The sequence below is a fragment of the Fusarium subglutinans genome (assembly GCF_013396075.1).
Source record: "Fusarium subglutinans strain NRRL 66333 chromosome Unknown NRRL66333_c0000052, whole genome shotgun sequence".
In the NCBI taxonomy this organism is placed as follows: Eukaryota; Fungi; Ascomycota; class Sordariomycetes; order Hypocreales; family Nectriaceae; genus Fusarium; species Fusarium subglutinans.
The window spans coordinates 102,258-124,038 of record NW_023502115.1 but is presented as its reverse complement, the minus strand read 5'-3'; the positions used below and the strand labels follow the sequence as shown (position 1 = coordinate 124,038).

At 48.6% G+C, this 21,781-nt stretch overlaps 8 protein-coding genes across 8 annotated transcripts; 4 read left to right on the top strand and 4 right to left on the bottom strand.

The window, feature by feature from the left end:
* Positions 1–1,707: 1,707 nt before the first annotated feature.
* FSUBG_5373 (FMP25) lies at positions 1,708–3,525 on the bottom strand (the record flags this gene model as incomplete). Its single annotated transcript, XM_036683462.1, has 1 exon — positions 1,708–3,525. One exon carries the CDS (start codon positions 3,523–3,525, stop codon positions 1,708–1,710), a length of 1,818 nt encoding a protein of 605 aa, XP_036539084.1.
* A 442-nt stretch (positions 3,526–3,967) lies between these two features.
* On the top strand, positions 3,968–6,484 carry FSUBG_5372 (oligomeric golgi complex subunit 3; the record flags this gene model as incomplete). The annotated part of the gene is made up of 5 exons (XM_036683461.1): positions 3,968–4,090; positions 4,152–4,456; positions 4,522–4,861; positions 4,911–5,852; positions 5,900–6,484. 5 exons carry the CDS (start codon positions 3,968–3,970, stop codon positions 6,482–6,484), a joined length of 2,295 nt encoding a protein of 764 aa, XP_036539083.1.
* Positions 6,485–7,109: 625 nt separating this feature from the next.
* FSUBG_5371 (carrier YMC1 mitochondrial) lies at positions 7,110–8,187 on the top strand (the record flags this gene model as incomplete). Its single annotated transcript, XM_036683460.1, has 2 exons — positions 7,110–7,212; positions 7,301–8,187. 2 exons carry the CDS (start codon positions 7,110–7,112, stop codon positions 8,185–8,187), a joined length of 990 nt encoding a protein of 329 aa, XP_036539082.1.
* Positions 8,188–8,397: 210 nt separating this feature from the next.
* FSUBG_5370 (Rad50-interacting 1 protein) lies at positions 8,398–10,866 on the bottom strand (the record flags this gene model as incomplete). The annotated part of the gene is made up of 3 exons (XM_036683459.1): positions 8,398–8,873; positions 8,934–9,228; positions 9,274–10,866. The coding sequence occupies 3 exons, from the start codon at positions 10,864–10,866 to the stop codon at positions 8,398–8,400; spliced, it is 2,364 nt and encodes a 787-aa protein (XP_036539081.1).
* Positions 10,867–13,075: 2,209 nt separating this feature from the next.
* FSUBG_5369 (membrane fusion mating FIG1) lies at positions 13,076–14,103 on the top strand (the record flags this gene model as incomplete). Its single annotated transcript, XM_036683457.1, has 4 exons — positions 13,076–13,145; positions 13,232–13,300; positions 13,352–13,679; positions 13,734–14,103. 4 exons carry the CDS (start codon positions 13,076–13,078, stop codon positions 14,101–14,103), a joined length of 837 nt encoding a protein of 278 aa, XP_036539080.1.
* A 1,141-nt stretch (positions 14,104–15,244) lies between these two features.
* On the bottom strand, positions 15,245–16,852 carry FSUBG_5368 (uncharacterized protein; the record flags this gene model as incomplete). The annotated part of the gene is made up of 1 exon (XM_036683456.1): positions 15,245–16,852. The coding sequence occupies one exon, from the start codon at positions 16,850–16,852 to the stop codon at positions 15,245–15,247; it is 1,608 nt and encodes a 535-aa protein (XP_036539079.1).
* Positions 16,853–17,637: 785 nt separating this feature from the next.
* Positions 17,638–18,987, bottom strand: FSUBG_5367 (uncharacterized protein; the record flags this gene model as incomplete). The annotated part of the gene is made up of 2 exons (XM_036683455.1): positions 17,638–18,044; positions 18,105–18,987. 2 exons carry the CDS (start codon positions 18,985–18,987, stop codon positions 17,638–17,640), a joined length of 1,290 nt encoding a protein of 429 aa, XP_036539078.1.
* A 503-nt stretch (positions 18,988–19,490) lies between these two features.
* FSUBG_5366 (hsp70) lies at positions 19,491–21,527 on the top strand (the record flags this gene model as incomplete). Its single annotated transcript, XM_036683454.1, has 5 exons — positions 19,491–19,545; positions 19,592–20,522; positions 20,594–20,696; positions 20,745–21,089; positions 21,144–21,527. 5 exons carry the CDS (start codon positions 19,491–19,493, stop codon positions 21,525–21,527), a joined length of 1,818 nt encoding a protein of 605 aa, XP_036539077.1.
* Positions 21,528–21,781: the final 254 nt, after the last annotated feature.

The following is a 21,781-nucleotide window of genomic DNA, read 5'->3' as shown; positions in this document are numbered from 1 at the left end:
TGGCGGGATCGTGAGAAGAGGCGAAATATTACAAGGGTTATATGTCGAGAAGCGGAAGAAGTTGAAGAATAGAGAAGTTTGAGCCTGATGTGAAGAAGAGAGGAGAAGAGAAGGAGAAGACGTGAGTGGAGTTGGTACCGCAAACGGAAAGATTTGGGGTGTAAGAGACAGAGGAAGGAGTAAGGAAGGTAAGGGAGGTAAGGTAGGTAGGTAGGTAGTCAAGGGGTAAAATAATAGAGGTAAGAGGTTAAAAATAAAAAGGAGTGAGTAAGAGTAAGAGCAAGAGAAAAGGAGATTGGTTCTTGGTTGACTGTAACGACTGTAAGAGCAGAACAACGGCGTCTACCTTAATAGTAGTGGCCAACCAAATATTCACGAAGACCTCGAAATCGAGAAAGAAAGAAAAAAGAGCAACGACGGGATGCGACGTGACGTGACGTGACCAAGAGAGACTTGAAACTCAAACTCAGACGTCAGTCAGTCAGTCAGTCAGTCATTCAACGTGGGGAAAGGCAAGAGATTGTTCCAAGAATATCTTATCTTACGGTACGGCACAGGCACACGCACACGCACTCCGATGTAACTTGACTTGTTAACTCCTATATCGGGAGTACCTTGCCTTGCCTTTGCCTCTAAATGAATGATCTGCAAGCGATGGTCTAGTCTAGTCTAGACGTGATAATTGACAGATTTCATCCATTGTTCGGACACGTGCTCATTGTTTATACCCGATCCCGTGGTTCAGTTGCTGATCATGCACCCAAATCTAGAGTCAATAGTTTGCAAGGACTTGAGTGTTGTACCTGGTCTAGTGAAATCTCTTCTTTTCTTCTTTTCTTCCTTCTTTTACTGCAGTGGCAGTGGCTCATCCATCCATCCCTGTATTAGCTGCGTGGCGGCTGCTCTGTTGGTTGTCGATGGATTTCTATTTTCGTCTCAAGGCCCATCCCGTCATGTCGGGTTAATGACGTGGAGGATGGGTCTAGTTAGGTACCCTGTACATGTACTCCGTATGTAGTATCATCCTGGCAACCAAGCTCCCTATTAACCACCATCTTTACGGGGCACTCCTCCACGATCTGTGCCTCATTCTGTTCTATTCTCGATTTTATCTTCATTACTCAGCGGCATTTGCTTGCGTGGCATCGACTTGATCAACTTGATCAATCCTCGTGTTGGTCCCTAGTTTCCACTAACATGATTCATAGGTACTACTACATACAGTATGTACTTCTCAAGGACCCCTGTATAAGTGGAAGATATCCAAGCATGTTCAGACGAAAATTGCGAACAAGTATTGTGAAATCCCTTGGGACCTACCGAGCTTAAACAATCAGCTCTTTTCAATCGTAACTATCTGCCATTGCTGGAAAAATAAATCAGTTTGGGCATGTCTCTGCAATGTCTCAACTTGGTATCATTCACGTGTTCCTATGTTTTATTTTCAAAAGCAGTGTGAGCCATTCATATGACTGCTTCACACCACTCTTGCATCTTTCAGCTAAGGTCAGCAGCTGAGCTGATCAGTCAATTAATTGGAAGGAGTATGCCAAAGTTGAGTTTGACATTTAAAGTCATAACTGAATTATCCCATCCCCAAACGCCCAATCATATCCGCGCGGATACAATCCGTCGATTACATGTTTCTTATAATACAATGAGGCGAGCCTGTTCTTACAAACTGAGTTGCTTGCCGTGCCACTCGCTTTACACGGCAGAGTATATGCCAGTCACGTACTTGCCGCACTCAATCTTTTGTTCCAACGAGACCTTTCGGCCCTTCCCACCGTCCAGGCGGATTGTCTTGCGAGGAGTCACGGACAACCGGTGGAAGTCTGGTGAACCCTCCTTACGAGCATCGGCTACGCTATCCAGAGCGGCAATATAAGCTGGAGCGTTCAAGTTGGTTCGTTTTCCGGTGCCAAGCTGATAGTGCTCATTGCCACCCCAGAATACGACGTCTGCTCCCCAGTTAGTCTCGTTCTCGGTCCCTTGACCCGTGACCGAGACTTCCGTGACATTGTCCATGATGGCCGAGCAGTGAGTGGCTCCGACTGACAGAGACTTGAGTTTAATGGGGCTCATCTTGTTGGTTTTCTCGTCAAACTCGAACAGGGACGAAAGACCCTTCACCTTGGTCGGCTTGGGCGAGACGTGTGACCATCGACCAGTACCCAGTGTTCCGTAGACTCCTTGGCCGCAAGCCCACAGATCTGTGGTCACGGGAGGAAGCCTTCTCGCCGGAGCAAGAGCCTTTGTGTTGCCAGGAACTGTCGTGGTTTTCGCATCCACAGTGAAGAAAGTATTATTCCCACCTGCCGCTATGGATGTCACAGTCGGGACAAGCCCAGTGCCAGCGTAGGACAGGTTGGTAGGAACCATTACCGGGGTATCAGAAACTGAAAGGCCAAAGTCGGTATCGATTCCAAGCTGGCCGAATGAGTTGTCACCAAATCCAAAAATACGTCCAGTTTTATCAAGAACAGCCGAGTGGTAATCGCCAGTTGCAATCTGTGCCACGTCGAATCCCTTTAGAGTAGTGATTTCGTGAGGTTGGTCGTAAGGTCCCTTGGGCCTGTTATGCCAATTCAAACCTGCAATACCCATCTGACCCTTGGAAGGAAACTCGAGGGCACTAGCAGCAGCGGAGAAGACACGTCCTTTGGAGGTGAGCATGAGACAATGCTCCTGACCGCTGCTGATGTCCTTCACGGTTTCGCCATATGACAGACCATGTGGTGTCAAATTGCGGAAATGTATGTTCTCTCGGGCACCGCCGGATCCCCATATAGACCAAGAGGACTTTTTCTGTTCCTCTTTCAGGCCACCCTCTTGATCGTTGCGGGACGCAGGGATAGAATACACATTGCCATTGCGCGACAGAGCAATAATTCGATCAAGCGAAACATCAATTTTGACAAGATCTTTGCCTGTAAGTGTAGGTACGGGTGAAGGGTCTTGCTGATTGTAGCCCAAGCCCCATTGAACCAGATCACCCTTCTCAGTGACAGCTGCACCGAAGATGGATGTCAACTTGAGGTCCCTGAGAACCTTGTCATCAAAGAATGAAATCCTTCGAGGTACTTTGACATATTTTTCACTGGAGTTAGGATCGATGACCTTTCCAGCATTGGAGCCCCAAGCATAAACTCCAGGATGCTCCCAACTATTCTTAACTTGGAGATGTTGGGAGCTGATAAGATCTCGGTTCTCTTCCTTGGACTTGACTTTCTTGCGAGGCTTCTCAAACTCGAGTTCAGCCTTAGTAGGAACTTTGTTGTTATCGACTTCAGCAGGTGCCGAAGACTTTCCAGTCAATATAGGATAAAAGTAGGCTCCAGCAGCAGCAAGACCAAAGACAGCCGCAAAACTAATAATTTTACCACCGCGGTTGGGAGGAGGTTGAGAATACTCGCTGCCATAATCGTGGACGTAGCGAATCCATTGGCGCCGAGATATAGTGAGAGGCTGACGAGCTCGGGAGCGAACGACAGCTCGCCCAAGAGTCGCTCGAGAAACGTTCATTTTGGAAACTTGCTGACTAGCAAGGGGCCGGAGTCAATGGAATTGGTGATATCTGCTCCGAGAGATTTTAAATTGCCTTAAGAGTTGAACTCAGTGTCGCCTCCCGATGAAGGAGAAAATGTTGTGAGGTCATAGAGCTGGAGCTCCCGCAATAGCTAACTTATTTACGGATAATGGTCAGCAAAATTCTTTGGGCTGTGGCAGGTCTACTAAAGACGATGAACTGTGCCACAGTCCGATCTGAGCACGCGCCACATACTGCAGGGTCTTGTCGTCCATTGATAGTGGAATGCACTGAGATATTACTCCACATTTTACCGTCCATCGGCGGTTCGGCCGCGTTAGCTCCGACTTTAACATTCAACGCCTGTTGCGTGGCTTCTAAGGTTAGTAGGAGGCAACTTACAGGAGCTCCCGCGAACCCTTGAGCTCTGTCAACACCATGTACGAGGACTCTTGGTATACGCTGATGCCCGACTTGGGCACCAGCAAGAAGAGTCACTCTAGTAGCCATAGTCAAAGTCATGGTCACCGTCGCAAGGAGTCTCTGCTCCAACAACCCAATGTATGCCCCCCCGCGAATTGGCACCCCGCCATAATCGTTGAAGCTCATAAGATGGGTGTAGGAAACAGGCCAAACACACGAAGTTGTAACGCCATTGCCAAATGTTTACGAAGAAATCGAGGACACCGACACTCCACCAGAACCGACGGTCCTTCGCCGGGCCAGTTCCTACTCCGACTTCTATCGAGTGGTCAAAGAACAGCTCTCTAAAGACACACGACCACGACCGAAGAAGATCGACAAGCACAGTAGAGCATGGGAAGCTCTGACGCTTTCAGACTCTAGTCAGAAGCTTCAAAAACAAGACGACAGCAGCTTGGACTCGTACGATGAACAATTGCTGGATGCCAGTCAGCAGGAATACTTGTATGCATACTGCGTCATGCGAAGATGGCACTACTATCAAGACAGGCAGCGCTGACCGAGACTAGACTATATCGCGACCAACTTACTATTACGGAGCGTCACTTAGATGGGCTTATCGAAGATGCAAACGCGACGCTAAAACTCCTTACCTCCCTGTCGAACTCTTTTGGCTCTGTCGAGGCGCAAACGTCAACTTTCCAATCGCAATGCGAAGAACTATTGCAGGAACAAAGAAGGCTCGAGGTCTTGGCCGACGAAGTTGGGACCGATCTTCACTACTATGCGTACCTCGACAATGCAACACGACGTCTCAATGCGCCAGGCGCCAGCCGATTGGTTGACGATGCCTCTTTTGGAGAGATGGTTGAGAACATTGACGCCTGCATCGTCTTTATGGAGAATCATGTAAGAGGTCCTCACATTCGCTTTCAAGAGCAGATGCTAATGCAATCAGCCGACATACCGCGACCGCGATACCTATCTCGCACGGTACACTGCGCTTCTCACGAAAGCCCTTCATCTTCTTGAACATGGCTATAAGACCTCACTGGAGAAGGTATCGCCTGAAGTTGGACGTCAGATTATAGCTACAAAATCCGAGTCGGCTCGCCATGCGCTTGCGTATGGTCGTTTCCAAGAGATGATGCTGGACTCGTATGGCCTGATACCCAACGTTCACCGAATTATACGCCGCGCATATGATTCTTACGGCCAGCGAAACGAGTCCTGCACTCACTTTGAGACTTACGCAAATACAGCTAATAGCATCATTCATACCCACCTCACGACTCGAGATCGCGACTTGAAGGTTTTGACGCAATCTGATATCGCAGAGTTCAATAAAGAAGTCAAGAGCCTGTCAGCCGAGACAGCATCGCGGAATTTTATCAAACAGTGCTTCGAACGCATGTACAACGAGGAGAATCTGTTCGTGAAACTCTTCGATTTGGAACCCATATGGACACAAGCAGCAGACTCAGTGTTTCAGGCGATCAAACCCATCAACACCACCATTGCTCATCCTGGCAACTTGACGCCATTGGTGACTAACCTCCAAACTGTCCTACAGACTGCCCCGTTGGAGACAACGTGCAACGTGGTGAGCCTGTTAGCCAACGAATATTTTGGTGCCGATTTGGATGATATGGAGTCGCCATATTTCATCAAATGCAAGCAATACACCTCACAGCTTCTTGCCCATCATCTGTGGCCCTTGACAGATACCGTTTTTGAGGCAGAAGTCACAAAAACGATCACCAAGGCGCCTGTTCAAGACGCCTCTCTGAAGATCGGACCTGTAGTCGGTGGCGTAGCATCATCAAACGCCCATCCCTTGGTCAAACAAGCCATCAAACTTCTGAGCATGTATGAGAACTGCATGCCTAAAGAAAGATCTGTAAGTAGACTGTCCTCTAGCATTGGGTTTGGCTAACAACTTGGTAGTCGAAAAATAGTTCAGTCGTGTTCAATATTGTTCGAGAAACCATTCAGGTGCTCCAACGTGCAGAAGCAAGGATACAGTCATTAAAGGCTGGTACAGATCCTGATCTTTTTATGGTGAAAAACTTGCTCATCATAAAGAATGAGCTGGTTTCGTTGGAGATCGGTGACATTCGAAACCATGGTACTTCCATGCAGCACTTTGTTCACATCTGGGACACCCTAAGCCCCCAGAATTGGGTCGGTTTCTTTTCCAACATCATCGGCGGCGGTCTGTGGTCTAGAGGCACACCTTCCGTGACAGCTAAAACCCTGACTGTTGAGGATATGAACGAGCAGCTTGATGAGTTACTGCGACAGTCTATCTACAACTTCACACATCGTTGGGGTACTCTGATGAACGACTCGCAGAATAGAAAGCCTGGAGTGAAGCCAATCGCGAAGGTGGAAGCTGAACTTGAAAGTTTACTCATGACTGCGTTCAGCAACCAGCCTGAAGTGGTTGGAAAACTCAAGGAGGCTATTGAGCAGCATGCGCAGGCGCAGAATGACGCGAAAGATGAGAAGCAGGGAGTGAGACGATACTGAAGAGAAGGAAATTGGGTGTGACAATAGAAACGAGTGTTGCCTGATGTAAAAGATCCAGACTGAAGATCTTGGAATAATGAACAACTTCATATGCACACAGCTAAATATGTATGTCGGTTTCTCGCGGTTCTAGGTAGAGCGTAGATCCCGAGTTCCGGCTTATATATATTAGCCCGAAGTCGGTGTCCACCTTTTTGATGGGAGTTTTCATTATGAAATTGTTAGAAAGGTACATCGTGGGAACGGCCCTCGGAGAAGATACCGATAAGAGTGTCTTGGAATTACAGTGTAATCTCTCAGCCTCTGGCGGGCTCTTCTCCGAACTTTGCTTGTACTGTTGTATCTCAACACCGACAGTCCGGGCTCCGTTACCGGCTTTGTAATGCTAGCACGTCATTTGCCGAACGCCCTCCGCGATAAATCAACCCCGGATTGCGATATCGATTTGCACGCACGCACGCCCTAAAATAAGTTTGTTTGGGGTTTCTTATCTTTTACTCCCCCTTTGTTGTCTTATCTCTGGCGAGCTTCACCTACTTTTCTCGTCAGTTACCTTTTTGCTGTTGAAAGGCTCATTCATTGCTCGTCTCGTCGAGGAGTAAGGAAGGCCCGCCAAATCGAAGAGATGGACGCTCTTGAGCTGGAGTCGGCCAAGCAGAGCCCGGCCATTGAGACGGCCAAGGATCTCTTCTCTGGCGCTGTTGGAGGAATTGCGCAGGTATTGATTGGTATGTCTCGTTGTTTCTTTAATGAATATCGGTCAGCCAGCGCAAAGGGAACCCAAGCAAGATTTCTCTGCTGGCTCAAGATAATAAGCTTACCCTCCCCCCACCCATGAAGTCGTCACCAGCATATTTGTGCAACAGTACGAACTCAACCCAGTTGCTAACTCTCTCATCTCAGGTCAACCCTTTGACATTGTCAAGGTCCGACTGCAAACTACAACACAATACTCGTCTGCCATCAATGCCGCCACCACAATCTACAAGAACGAGGGTGCCCTCGCCTTTTACAAGGGAACACTGACACCACTCATCGGTATCGGAGCCTGTGTTTCCGTCCAATTCGGTGCCTTTAACGCCGCCAAGCGCTGGTTCCAAACTCGCAACAACGGAGCCGAATTGTCTTATCCTCAATACGGCGCCGCGGGTGCCTTTGCTGGTGTCTCCAACTCGGTCCTCTCAGGCCCCATTGAGCATATCCGTATCCGCCTTCAGAGCCAGCCTCATGGCGCCGGTCGCCTATACGATGGTCCTGGTGACTGCATTCGTAAACTCGGAGCTCACAATGGTGTTCTGAGTGGCATCTACCGCGGTCAGGCTGTCACCATCTGGCGAGAGGCTTTCGCCTACGGTTCCTGGTTCACTGCCTTTGAGTATATGATGAACTCCGACGCTGCCCGCAATAAGATCGACCGCAAGGATATCCCCGCTTACAAGATTGCTCTTTACGGTGGTCTTGCCGGTGAAGTTCTCTGGCTTTCCAGCTATCCCTTCGATGTTATCAAGAGCAAGATGCAGACCGACGGCTTCGGTGCCAACCAAAAATACGTCACTATGCGAGACTGCTTCTCAAAGACTTGGCGAGCTGAGGGTGCGGTTGGTTTCTGGAAGGGTATCGGTCCTACACTGGCGCGAGCTATGCCCGTCAGCGCGGGAACTTTCATTGTTGTCGAGATGACCATGCGAGCTCTCAACAGCTAAACAAAACCAAACAGTGCTGAACATTGAACATGAAAAATGTTTGATCTTTTGATGCAATAAAACGTATTCGGGGGCCCAATGGTTAGAACAAAAAGGGAAATGATATTTTTAGAAGGTCACGGAGAGATTCAACACGTGAGACATGAGCGATATACCTTGGATAAAAGCATCGAATGCATGATAATATACCCAACTTTAATCTATTTCGGCTTACCACCCTACGTTCTCGTTGTTCTCGACACGACGCTGCAGAATGTTTCTTGCGCCTTGCGGTGATATCCCTTCAAGATGGAGTTCCTCGAGCACCTTGCGCGCCTCTTCGTTGTCTGTGAAGACTCGATCGCTGGCTTCCTTGAGTGTCAAGCCACTCGTCTCACCCGCTTCAACCGGAAGACTTAGAAGCTGCATACCCTCGGTCAAGTTGTCGAGGACAGATGAACCATTAGGGATGTAGCGTTCGATAGTAGAAACCAAGGCAGCGCCATCGCGACGGAACTGGGCAGCACCATATGTGGTGAACGACTGACGCATAAGGACACTTTGCCATAGATAATCTTGAAGCTTGACAAGGGCTTCACGGCAGACGCGGCGGAACACTGCAGTTGAAAGAGCTCTGATGAGAAAGTCAAAGTTGCGCTGGAGGATGCGAAGTGGCTCATCGAGTTCTGGTGTGATAGCAAGCTCATCTATTACCGTGTTAACTGATATGTTTGACATATTGGGCACAGTGCGGCACGCGAACTTACCAAGGATAGCAGTTTCACCAACAGTTGTCCATTGAACACGAGTGGTGTATGCTCGGAAGGCTTTATTGTGCGACTCGACCAAAGCACCAACAAGAAGTTCTTGAGCAGCCTTGCGTCGCATGTTATAGGCACTCGCTGTCTCATCAAATAGAGCCCCATCTTCGTGTTTCTCTCCCACTGCTGTAGACGTGCGATCCTTCACATCATCGTAGCTCATGGTACTCGTAATATTGTTGCCCTGGCTAGATCTGTGCAAAGCTCGAGTCTGAAGTTCATCCCACAAAGAGACAAAGAACTAAAATTTTAGCTTCATGAGATAACTTGCAGGCGGTTTACATACCTCCTCGTTGCTCCAGTCTTTCAGAGTATTGACAATGTGGTCAGCACTACCAATCACTTTGCAGAGCACCTCAAAACCACCTGTACCTTCAAGAACAGCAAGATCCTCCTTGTTCGCAGCCAAAGTGCGACCAAAGGTCGTAGACATGCTCTGATAAGCCTGGAGTGAGTCTCGAAGGCGATCGTGATAAGCATCCAAGATTTCAAGTTGAACGCCGATCAAGAAGCGAATTTTGTGCTTGAATGTACGCACCCTCTCGTACTGACTTGTCACAGATCGCAGAAGATCAGTGACACGCACAGCAGCATATGTTGGCTTCATCTTGCCCTGGAGCGCATAATCATAATCGATATTGCGGGCATCTTGTGACTCCATGATAGTATTATATCTCTCAAGAGCGAAATCCTTCTCAGCCCCGAACCACGTATCAAAGTGGTCATCCAGTATATGTGCAGTTAAGCCAGACCATCCATTTTCAACATCGCCGCCGTCGTAGTTGAACTTGTAGCGAACATTTTCGTCAAATGCCATCAGCTGTGACATGAAACTACTCAGGAAGGAGGGGCTCTTAATAGCTTCGAGTGCGACCAATGAGGTTTTCTCCTTCAGTACTGGTAGTAGTGAGGTAATAAAGGCAGAAACAGGGTCGATATAAGCCAGGTTTGTCGCTACAGCAGTGTCCCGGAACCTTTCTGCTAGCAAATAGCCTAGATTGTCCCGGAAGAAATCCTCCCATTTCTCAACCAGTGCGATAAACCATGGGAGACAATGAGTCCCAAATGCCTGAGCCCCGCTGGTTGGCTTGTCGCTGAGGAAATGGAAACGAAACTCGGAGACAAAGATGGAGGCCATGATTTCAAATGGTAGTAACGTAACAAGCTTGTCAGTGTGTGCTATTTCCGGCTTTTGAAGATCGATGAGCTTTTCGATGCAATTGATCCATTCCTCGTCCATCTGCAAATGGGTGTCAATCTTGGGCCACTTCCTCTGCTTCAGGACGGCCTCAAGTTCCCCGGACATGGTAGATTTGATCTCATCCCAAAGTGAAGCGGTCAGAGCTTCGGCATATGCGACGAGGTGAAGGCCCTCTTGGCCAGGTAGGCCTTGTAACTTTTGAACATGCTGTTTCAACTCGATGTAAGGCTCCAATGAAGCTTTGGGGTTCTGAGGCAGAAATGATCTCGCCTCTACTCGTAATTTTTCAGCGTCTTGCAAGAGAACAAGGTAGCTCTGGGCACGCTCAACGGCCTTGATCTTGTTCATAGGCGACTTGAGGCGTTCAATGGCCTGATCTGGGGCATCCGAGGCAGCATAGATCTGAGCACGAAGATCAATGCTCTCTTGAAGCTTTTTAAACTCTTCTATGCGAGCAGCAAGCGACCCTTGACGATCATCAGCAGTACGCCGGGTCTCTTCGAGCTCTTTCACAGCTGTATCCAGCTGGGATTGCAGTTGGTTTCGTTGAAGCTCGACATTTGCGATAAGGGTGTCGAGATCTTCAAGGTCAGAAGTAGACTGGAGCTTATCATCCAGGAAGTCCTCAACTCGACTATCGAGTGATGTTCCTTGATTGTTGGCGGCTACTGCTGCCATTGTATATAATGGTTGTGCGTTGGTGTTTGAGAGTCTTATAGCGCAACGTAGCTACTCTACTCTAAATGACGTGGGAGTGTGCCCCACTAAATCCGATAGCTACATACTTCTTCTAGATACAAGTGTTTCTGGAAGCTGAGATGAACTCCCATGACATGATCAAGCGCGGAGTGCAGAGAATATTCCGAGCGGGGATAGAATAGTTTGAAACGTCCGACACCGACTTCATTCGAAGAGACTCGTAATTGAAGTCAATTGCGGTAAGTGAAAAGGATCTAAAATTTACGGGTGGCTGAACGCCAAGCCTGGAGAATGAAGTTATTCGGGTGGCTGGGTTCTCATGAGATGAGGGTTGTCATGATGGACATCACGGCTCTCTCGGGAGAATAAGCTCACGGTTACGACGGAAAGAGTTCACGTATCATGTTGATCTTGTGCTACTTAGAGAGCAGTCGTCGTCAGATACTTGAGTACTGCAGTTCATGTGAATTCCGATTCAACCGCGCTGCCTAAGTAAATATTGGATAACATGCGAATCGGACAGCAAGATGTGCTGTAATGGAAGAAAGCAGAACTTGAATCCTACAATGAATACATATGTTCCCTGGAAGTGGTGCTGTCTTGATAGAGACGAACTTTTATAACTTGCTTGGTAGTTTTCGCTGTAATTGAGTGATCCCGAGTTTCTGTCCACACCGAGTACGGCTTGGCCCCAGCATAGTCGTTGGCTCCGACAGAGTGGATAACAATATGACTTCTTTAGGTCGAGTTGGGGAAAAGAGACTCTCAGACTCCATGACCAAAAGTCGGGGAGTTTCAAGCCAGTTCTCGCTTACTCGGGGGTAAATGGGGCAAATGAATTGAGACCAGGTTATGAACAGGATAACCGAGGAGATGGATCTCAGCTATAGGAAATGCCCGAGCACGATACCTAGATCAAGGCGCCAAATGAGCAATACTCGTCAATTGAGGCTATCGACGTCAGTAGCTAGTCCAGGCAGAGGAGCAAATCAAGAACCTATAATACAATTAGTACAATATGAATTGTTCGATAGCTCGACATAGTACGGATGAGTGAGAGTCCATTCGAAACGGCGCCAAATCGTCATGACAACTACATTAAGCTGAGAGAGGCCCCGCTATAGCTTCTATCCTTGGCAACCCTTGGCGGAATATGGGCGCTGACGAGCTCTGGTCGTATCGAAACGCGTCGACTTTGCGGCGAAGCGCTACGTAAGATCGTAGATCCTAGGGTTCAGGGATCAAGCCCAGGAAGTTGCTCATCTGCGCTGCTGCAGGTCCAATAACACCTTGCCGCTTACAGCTTAGCGTCCGATCGCGTCTAGGCTTCTCCTTCCCTCTGCGGCGCCGGTTAGCGGGTTGCCCGGTGCTGAAAGGAGCCCCCTGGCCCTGTCTTGCCTGTCCAGAGCTCGCCCAGCTGGCAACTGTGGCTCCACATGTAAAACGTCACCGTCGCCAGGCCAACGCGAGTAAATAGGTGGCTGGGTACTACACCTCTGCATCGCCCACCGAAAAGTCCAGAGGTTGGTACCTAGTTATCCCAAGTCTTCCCCAGCCATCGAATATCCGCCCAATTGCCTGGTATTGGTATACGAAACTGCTCCGACTGATTGACTGACTGACCGCTTCTCTCCTTTCCTTCTCTCCTTTTCTCAGGAGATTCTCTAACAAAACCAATAAGTCTTCACCCTCGTTAGCAGAACGTGTGAACTGATCTTCAAGGCTCTTGATTTATCGTTGCCAACTCTCAACTTAACTTGACTTCTTAACTTGACCTCTTTTAACAAGATCTCACTATTACAGGGCCCGACTTTCGCTCGTTGTCACCAACCGTCGTCTTCAGCCCACATACATTCCAGTGTCGATTGTCTACCGAGACATCGATTTCTCCCACCCGTCCGCATTCCACCGCTTCATCACCTTCACCTCGACAAGAACCAGTTGTTCCCGAGACAGATTGCCTGATCAAGTCCAGTGGAGGAAGTTCGGGCTCGATCAAAGTATCGCTTCCAGAGTGTTACGCAACCAAGCGGTAACAGAAAGAGCAAGGAAACCAAGTGATATCGGTCTTGAGAAACTCGTGTTTGTCGCTCCCTAACTGGGGGACGAGCGCAGACAACTCAGTTGTTTCCCGCCGCTACTTCAACCGACAACAAGTTGAAGGAGTGCAGGATCAACATCATTCACGATGGGTTCCGGGACGAGCAGCAGCAGCAGCTCGTCCTCTAGAAGGCAAAAAGTCCAGGTCGGCTGGTATCGTAAGTCATTGTCTAGTCTAGTCTCGGGACATCGATCCAATGTCTCAGCTGATACCGTCCGCATCGCTAACATCCAATTCCACTAGGCTTTGTTCCATTCCTCGGTTATCACCATGTGTTAATGATCCTTATCGCCATCGCCATTATTCTATTATGTGAGATATTTCACCCCTAATTGAGATGATACCTATTCTAACCAAAACAAGCACTGCTTCTCGCTGGCTGTTCATCGTCCTCGCCACTTATCCCCGACATCTTCCTACTATCTATCTACTACAAGGACTACACAGCAGTACCCGATACAGCCCAGGTCGACTACAACCTCCATTCAGCTATCGAGAACATCGCGGGTGACGCTTCGTTGCAAGCTCGCGTTGGTTACTTCGGTATCTGTATCAACCCTGACGGTGGTTCCTGGCTGTGCAGCAACAATGCCACTGCACTGGCTAAGGAGGTTGACGTGGATCAAGATCCTCTCAACCTCATCTGGCTGGCTGCTCAGTTCAAAGATATGATTGTATTCCCATATCTCATGTGAGTTCTCACTCCGCGCGCACCGAGATCGGAGCACACTAACAAGATTCTCAGCATCATCGCCATCATCTTTGCTTTCGTCTGCCTCCTCCTTCTCGCGACTTTCCCCGGATGGCACGAGGAGACTGATTCAGAAGGTTCCGATCGCGAAGTCAAGCCTTTCCCGTCTCGTCCTGTCTCCCAGATTGCCCTTGCCCTGATCTTCGTCTCAGCCATCTTCGTCCTTGTGTCGGTGCTATGGCAACATACAGCGTCCGTAGCCGCCTCGGTTATAGCCCAGGATTTCGGAAACGGAGCTGTCAAGAGTGGTGTGGGTACCAGCGCCATGGTATTGGGTTGGTTCTCATTCGCCTTGCTGATAGTCGTTACTATCGGTCTACTCATTATGATCCTCAGTATAAGCGTTCTCAGTTCGATGGTATAGGACACCTCGAATTCACCTGAGTCATCGCGGACTATTGAGGACTAAAGTTGTCGAATAAATGTACATATGTCGACTATAATCTTCGACACGAGGATGGTAAGATCAAAGACGGTAAAGGGCATCAGCATCGGAGTTACGGAAATGATTTTGTTTATTTTAAAAGAACGTTGAGCGATCGGTTATAATTTCGGTCTTTCAGCCTCGACATCGGACGGCACAGTGACACCGTATCGCATCGCTTTATTCTATCCACGACATAGCCTGACCCATGAAATGACGAGATATCGGATAATCGATACGATGGCCACTGAAAACAGAGGTTCCTCGACCGAGACTCGGCATGACCATGGCCTGCAACGATGAAGCGAGCGAAACGAGGAACGCACATCTTTTTTTTTGCATATAGACTGAGGGACCACGCAGAAGACCGACCTCTCAAGGTGAGAGACCGTGTGGGATGGATGCGCTACAGGAAACGATTTTGAGACCACGAATGGGATGTGGTACGGGAATAGTTATGGGATATATGTCTTGACGTGCGAGTAGGAATGGGAATAGTTTATCGACATGTATTATCAAGGCAATTTATTGTCGCGCGTTTGCGAAATCAAGGATTTGGGTCTGATTTTGATCTCTGTTTGCATTGCTGATCACTTTCCATGCTTCTTATCATAGATTGAACTTGCGAGTGTGTGTTTGTGTGTGGGAGAGAGAATGATGTTGGGCTTGGGGCACCTTGAACGGGCAGGGTTTGATGGATGAAAATCAGGGGAAATGGCTGAGGCTCTATGTTCATAGGTAGTAATGGGTTCCTTCTTTACTGAGGGTCATCAAGACAATAAATTGAGTTGCGAATATCTAACGCTCTCGTGAGACAGGTTGACATTTTGCATGTAATCTCATTTGACTATAGTAGGTAGAAACCTCGTTAATCACTAGTGAACTCAGATACAGCACTTAGCATTCGGTCTGTATATATCTCTGGGGTGAAATGCTTCCAGTTTTTCTCATACCTGAACGGTCGTTCTCTCATTTGCTTCAAAGTCACTCATTGTAGTAGCGTATCTGTTGGAATCCTCTTGCTAATAACCCTTGGTCGTCCATCCTTGACATCTTTGCAGGCTTATACCCAGAGACTCGACTACCATGTTGCACAATCTTTTGGTACATTATTATAATCCTTCATCACTTCATTTACCTGGCTAAGAGTTGGCTTCCTCGTTATTTGCTGTTGTAATGTTGATGTTGGTTGACTAATGGCTCGCCCTCTTCTGCTAGACCCCTGACGGAAAGCCTGGCAGTATGGGTTTATGTTCATGGGTAGGCTATCCTCTGCTGGAAGCTCGACAGGTGTTGTGTTGATTTGGATAGCGAGTTTCTGGTCCAACGGCACCTCGTTGGGTCGATTTAGATGGCTCAATGCACCAACGATGGGGACCATATGGTGTGGAGAACGGTCAAGCTCAGCAATTGGCGGTATATAGCTGTATTCAGGTCTTGTCAAACCCGACGAGATGGAAGATATTGTTGTAGAAGACGAATTTGACCACCTGAGCTGCCCCGGATAGTGGCCAGACGGCATATGATGGAGCTGAGACGTTGGCCGTGTGGCTGCTGGAGGTATTGAAAGTGAATGTTGCTGATAACAAGGGCTTGAGATGTTTGACGATAGACGTGAAGGAGTGTAGTTGAGGCTTTCTCGCTGGCTAGCTTGGCTCAGATCAGAGACACTATCATAGGAGCTTTGAAGTGAAAGATGTTGATCAGAACCATTATGAATGAAGTGGGCAGGCTGCCTATGAGATGGAGCTGTCACTGGTCGGTTCAATGGACTATTGTTGGCTGGCGCCAGAGGCGGTGAGTCTCTCCAGTCTAAGGGGTCTCCTAGAAGCAGACTCAATCCCGCGAGGGCTTCACTATCGTAAGTGGCACTTGAAGTGAAAGACTGAGGTAGAGTTGTGCTGTTCATGTTGACTGGAACAAGTTCAGGTAGTGATCCAGGCGCATGCTCTATATGCATCGTCTGCGAACTCGTTGATCTATGAAGAGACTGGGGTACTTGGAGCGAAGATGGCGTCGTTGGCGTAGTCGATCCGGCGTTTGTGTTGAAGACTATGGTTGGAGACTGAACAATTGGTGATTTCCTGGTAGGAGCTACAGTGAAATATATTGTTAGATCATTGTATCGATGAGTATATATGCCGGGGATGTTCGACTTGCCCGTCATATCACCAAGGAGATCCCCTAGCAGTGCGACATTATCAAACACTGCGGTATCATCTCTTACACCACACTTCTCCTTGACTCTCACAGGTTCAGGAACAGGAGCCAACAGAGCTATTTGTCTCAAAAAGTTCAACTCAGCCAACACAGCGGCATGATGTCGACTAACAATAGGCTCCTGACTCTTGAACTCGCTCGCATCAACAAGCACCCACGCCATGCGTTTCGAAAAGGTAGTCTTTCCACCTCTGTCAGCCTCAGGGCGACACCTCTCGACGATCTCGCAGACTTCTTGAAGTCCTCTTTGAGCTGATTCGATAATGTTGTGTACCCGGTCAAGAACCTTTGGGCGGCGCTGCAGAAGATGGAGACATTCTTGACATAATTCTATGAGATGCTGAAGATCTGAGTCGCATGTTCGAACGAGCTCGAGGCTGCGACGGATATCATTTGGGACCTGGTCGTGGTCCAGCGCCCAGGTCAGGAGGTTGAAACTTGCATGTATTGCCTTGAGGGGGTTGGGCATGATGATATAAAATGGAATCCTGTGTTCTTGTAAGTGGATAGTCTCATATAATGGATTTTTCTGGTGACTTTGGTGAGGAGAGCAATATGTGAGTGATCGTCGAGGTATTGATTAGTCCTTGTTAAGCTGCAGGTGATGAATGATGCGAGACAACAACCCTCGCATTAGTCTTCCCCGCTCAGACAAGAAAAGAGAGAACAAAATCAGGCTGTGATGCCAGCCTATTTCTGATTTGCACAATATCCATAGTTACACTATCATATCGCTTAAGACCCATGCTCAGAGCTGACGCCAAAGGTGATATCGAGGCATGTGGCTTGCATATCTAGAAGCAGGCTCTGAGAAAAGACTCAGCTCTCAGCCACTCACGCCCAATCAACTAAGACAGGCCACTAGCCGGACGCAATCCATCAGCTGGGCAGTTAATTGGATATGTATTATTAGTGTGTTGTGGTGTTGGTTGCGAATTCGGTTCAAGCGCATGCAGACAGTCACCGGTATGTCTAAGAAAGATAACAGTAGACATTCACGTACTCACCGAGTGACTTTACTCACTCAAATCATGGCATAGAAAACAAGATGTGTTGTTTGTTCATGGACGGCGACTGTCAGTCTCTTGCAAGTTGACTCCATCATAAACACACTCATTACTGGACGTGGCTATAGTTCTAATAAGCCATGCCATACAGGACTACATATCGAGCCTTGTGCAGCTCACCAAATCCAACCATCCAATAAATGAAACCTAATGACCAAAAAGTTGCAGTGAACGTGCTTCCTCTCCCTCACAGACTCACAGTCTCCGGTGCTACGACCTCCTTGGGCGATCTATACCTCGTTCCATCGTTTTGGCCGAGCCTTTCCAAACCAGGACACACGACAATCTTGCGGCTTTTTGTAATGGGTGTACTGTTGCTAAAAACGAAACCCCAGTCACTCGGCTGTGATAGAACGACATAGCCCAGTTTGGTACACTCAAGAATGACAGCCTGCAGATGGTTCATCTGATCCTGTTGGTTAGCAGGGTCTTGTGTAACAAACATCTCCAAGAATCGGTTTAGCTCATTCGCCAGAGACAGAGCCATAGGGGAAGCTTCTGTCACTGACACTGGGAGTGGTGTTCTCTCACCCGGGTTAGGATGGAGAAGCAGAGCAGAGAGTGTGCGCCACCTTGAACGTGCCAAGACAGTTGCTGAAAGTTTGATTAGCCATTTCTCTAATCAGGCTCTGAGTTAATATGGGAGTGTCTTACCAGGATTGTTTGCATTTTCAGCTGAGTGGCTTCTTTGCGCCAGTGTTGCAACCGCTAGTGGAAGCATGGACAAGCTGCTGCCAGAATTGAAATCGAGGCTCCGAAAGATGACATGAGAGAGGACATGACGAAGTCCAACCTGAGAGGTCTTGGGGCTGAGGCAAATGGTAGCAACTGTGTCTGCCTGCAATCCCGACGCTTCTGGTGAGTAGCCAATATTGATAAGGCTCTGAGCCACCTCGGCGGGGTCGGCCTGGACTCGGGGTCGACGGTAATAGTTCTCGACATGTTGGTAAATGAGTTCGGAGAGTGAGCGCAACTCTGCTTGGATGTCCTTGTCGGGAGTTGCCTCGAGAAGAAACTGGCTGAGTTCAGCATCGTGCCTCGACGATGAAACTATGACCTGTGTCCCATCCTTGGGTTCCGTGTATTTTTGGTTTGCTAAAACGAATCCTTGGTTTTCTGGTTTGCCTCTTCGCCGTCTCCGGAGAAGTAGAAAGGCTGCTATGAGTCCCAGAGCAAGACCAGCAATGAGGCAGCCGATGGCAACTCCAGCGACAGGGCCGCCTTTGAGTCCATCCGACGATCTGTCCGATGGCTCTTCGTGGTCAGTTGGCTTCTCATCACTCATAACTGTAGACGACGCGCTGGGTGAGATTCCTTCTTGGCTTGATGCCGCTGCCTCTGAAGTCTGCGCAGTGGTTCCAATTGTCACCGCCTCTGTTGTATTCTGTACAAACACGTTGGTAATTGTTATGCCTTTAGGAGATACATTAATATCTTCTTGGGCAATGTTGGACGTAGTAGTTGTGATCTCTAGGACCGTTAGAATTGTCGGGTTTTGCACGACAGTTCCACTCAACACTAGAGTCGTTGAATTCATCTTCGTAGGTTAGAGATAAAGGTTCTTCAAAAGGACAAGTAACTCAGGAGATGGGGCAGTCGCTGCTGAAAAGTCTCAAAGGCGACAATAAGAAAAAGAAGGAGAACACAAAAGTCTCGAAAGCTTTCAGGGCCGGTGTTGCTTTTGACCACCAGCAAAGCCTCGGTATTCCCCAAGTTCCTCTCTTCTCCATCGAGGTCCAGCTAGCAGCATCCCTTGTCAAGCCACTCAGCACAGGGGAACATTGAGATGCATGTTTCATTATCAGGCTGAGGCCCAAGACCTAGTCTGTCATTTCCCAGCCGAGCTGCTGCATATTGTCCCGCACACCCTCGGAGGTGCGTCCAACAAACCAATATCACCAAATCCAGCTCCGACGGCTGAAAATAGGCCTGTAGCATGGTCCACTTCCGAGGCTTGTCACATTTCTGGCAATAAGGCTCTCAGATTGTCTTTTGATCCTCCCTCAATTGCTTCTGTAGAGAAATCGAGCAGATTAACAAATGGAAGAGCAACCAGACTTGGCTATCTCTGTGGACCTTGGTACGACCTTCACAGGTGAGTATCGGCCAGCAGGTACCAGCTATAAACTGATCTGTTCTAGGCGTCGCCTGGATGAGGCATGGAATCCCTATTCAGGTCGTCAATGACTGGCCGGGGAGCGACGACAGAGGTGATCGCAAAGTCCCCACGACAATCGTATACAACGCCGATGGAAGCATCTCATCTTGGGGATTCATGTGTGCGGACGACGACCACGATCCGAGCAAGACACGTCGGGACTTCTTCAAGATCTTTCTAGATCCAGAGACCCTCGAAGCGGCACAGCACCAGGGCCTAAGCAACGTCCCGCAAAGCACAGCCCAGGCTCGCCAATTCGTGACAGATTATCTGAAGCAGATATATCTGCATATCAAAGATAGCATAGAAATGCGCATGGGCATAAAGCACGTCGGTGGATGGGACCGCATGGCCGTGCTGTTCCTCTTCAGTGCTCCCACGACGTGGACGAGCATGGCCATCATCAACACCTTCAAAGGCGCAATCCATGATGCTGGATTCGGAACTGGAGGCCCAAAACACTCAGCATTGGTTGACCTCACAGAGTCCGAGGCCGCAGCCGTGGCAACTCTCAAAACTGGTGCTATAAGTCTTAAGGAAAATAGCGTATTCCTGACCGTCGACGCTGGTGGTGGCACAACAGACCTCGCTCTGATGCGAGTGACTTCCACACACTCGAGCTTTCCACAGCTTTCTCAAGTCGCTGCCGTCAGCGGTGTAGGTGTTGGCTCATCACTTATTGATCGCGCATTCGCAAGACTTGTCTCGCAAAGAATGGCCGCGAATCCCGACTTCAAGCTTCCGGCTGATTTTGCAGTACGCATGGCTCGAAGCCAAGGATTCAAGAGCGTCAAGCACAAGTTTGGGGAAAAAGTATACATGCAACCAGTGTACAAGATTATGATGGAGGGTGTAGGATACGATGTGAGCCACGAAGGCCTCGGAGTTCAAGACGGACGTATGCTTTTTACCAAGTCAGTTACTGTCCCACTACTAAAAACGCATGCTCCATGTCAACTTACCAAATTTGATTCATCCGCTGCAGGCAAGACATTCAAGCCCTCTTCGATGTCCATATCGAAGCAATCATGGCCCGAATTCACAAGCGACTTGACTGGTTGACCGAAAAAGGCCATTCAAAACAAGTGGTAAGGCGCTCTGATTTGAAGCTCGACCGACGCTAATTGTGTATACAGGAGTATGTGATTCTGTCCGGTGGGCTGGGTAGTTCAGCCTACGTCCGTGAGGTTCTCCAAGAACACTTGGCCAAGCTGCAACATCCAAATGCCCGAAATATCCTTGTTATACCCTCCCAAGACCCGCAACTTGTTGTCGCTCGTGGAGTTCTCGAGAACAAGCGACAGAGGATGGAGTCGGGGAACAAATCCGTGCTTAGCACTTGGATTGCTCGAGCGAGCTACGGCGTAATCGTTCAGGAGGTCTACATGCCTGCACGACACTTCGATGAAGAAGTCCGACAAGATCCGTGGGACCCAAGTGTGAAGTGGGCGACTAATCAGATCCAATGGTTGATCAAAAAGGTATGCTCCAGGCCTTTCTTTTTGCTCACAGACTGGATTGACCAAAGCCCACAGGGAGATACCGTGGACCCGGACTCTCCGTTGGTCAAACGATTCGAAATCAGGCTGAAAGATGGAGACACTACACGAGCTTGGGATGCAGAAATTGTGGTGTCGAACAACGAGGCCGAATGGCTTCCTCGAAGCCTTAAACAAGCTGGCGTTATGAGACTTTGTTCTGTAAAGAGCAACCTCGCTGGCATCGAACAACACCAGCTCGTCCTCAAAGAAAAGCGAGGAACTTGTTTCCGGCGTGGACACAAGTTCTACATTTGCAGGTTCGATATTCGAGTTATTGTTGCTCCAGCAGACCTGAGATTTGAGCTCTGGTTTGGAGGGACCAAGTTCTCTGGCAATCACCAGCCTATCTCGGTCCAGTGGGATGCAGCTAAAGGTTGAGAGACTAGGTGACCGAGATGGAACAAAGTGAGCGGCTTCACTCTAAACCACGAAACGCTGAGGAGATACCCCGGCTGCAGATGAAATATGTATGTACATTGATATATCCCCAGATGACTAGCGCCTTATAATCATACACTACCTTATCCTGACCATTCTCCAAAAAACGCCATTGTCGTGACTTTGACTTGCCCATAATGAAATAAGTTTACCACCCTGCTTCCTCCTTTTCAAAACTTCCGCTTTCTTTGAGC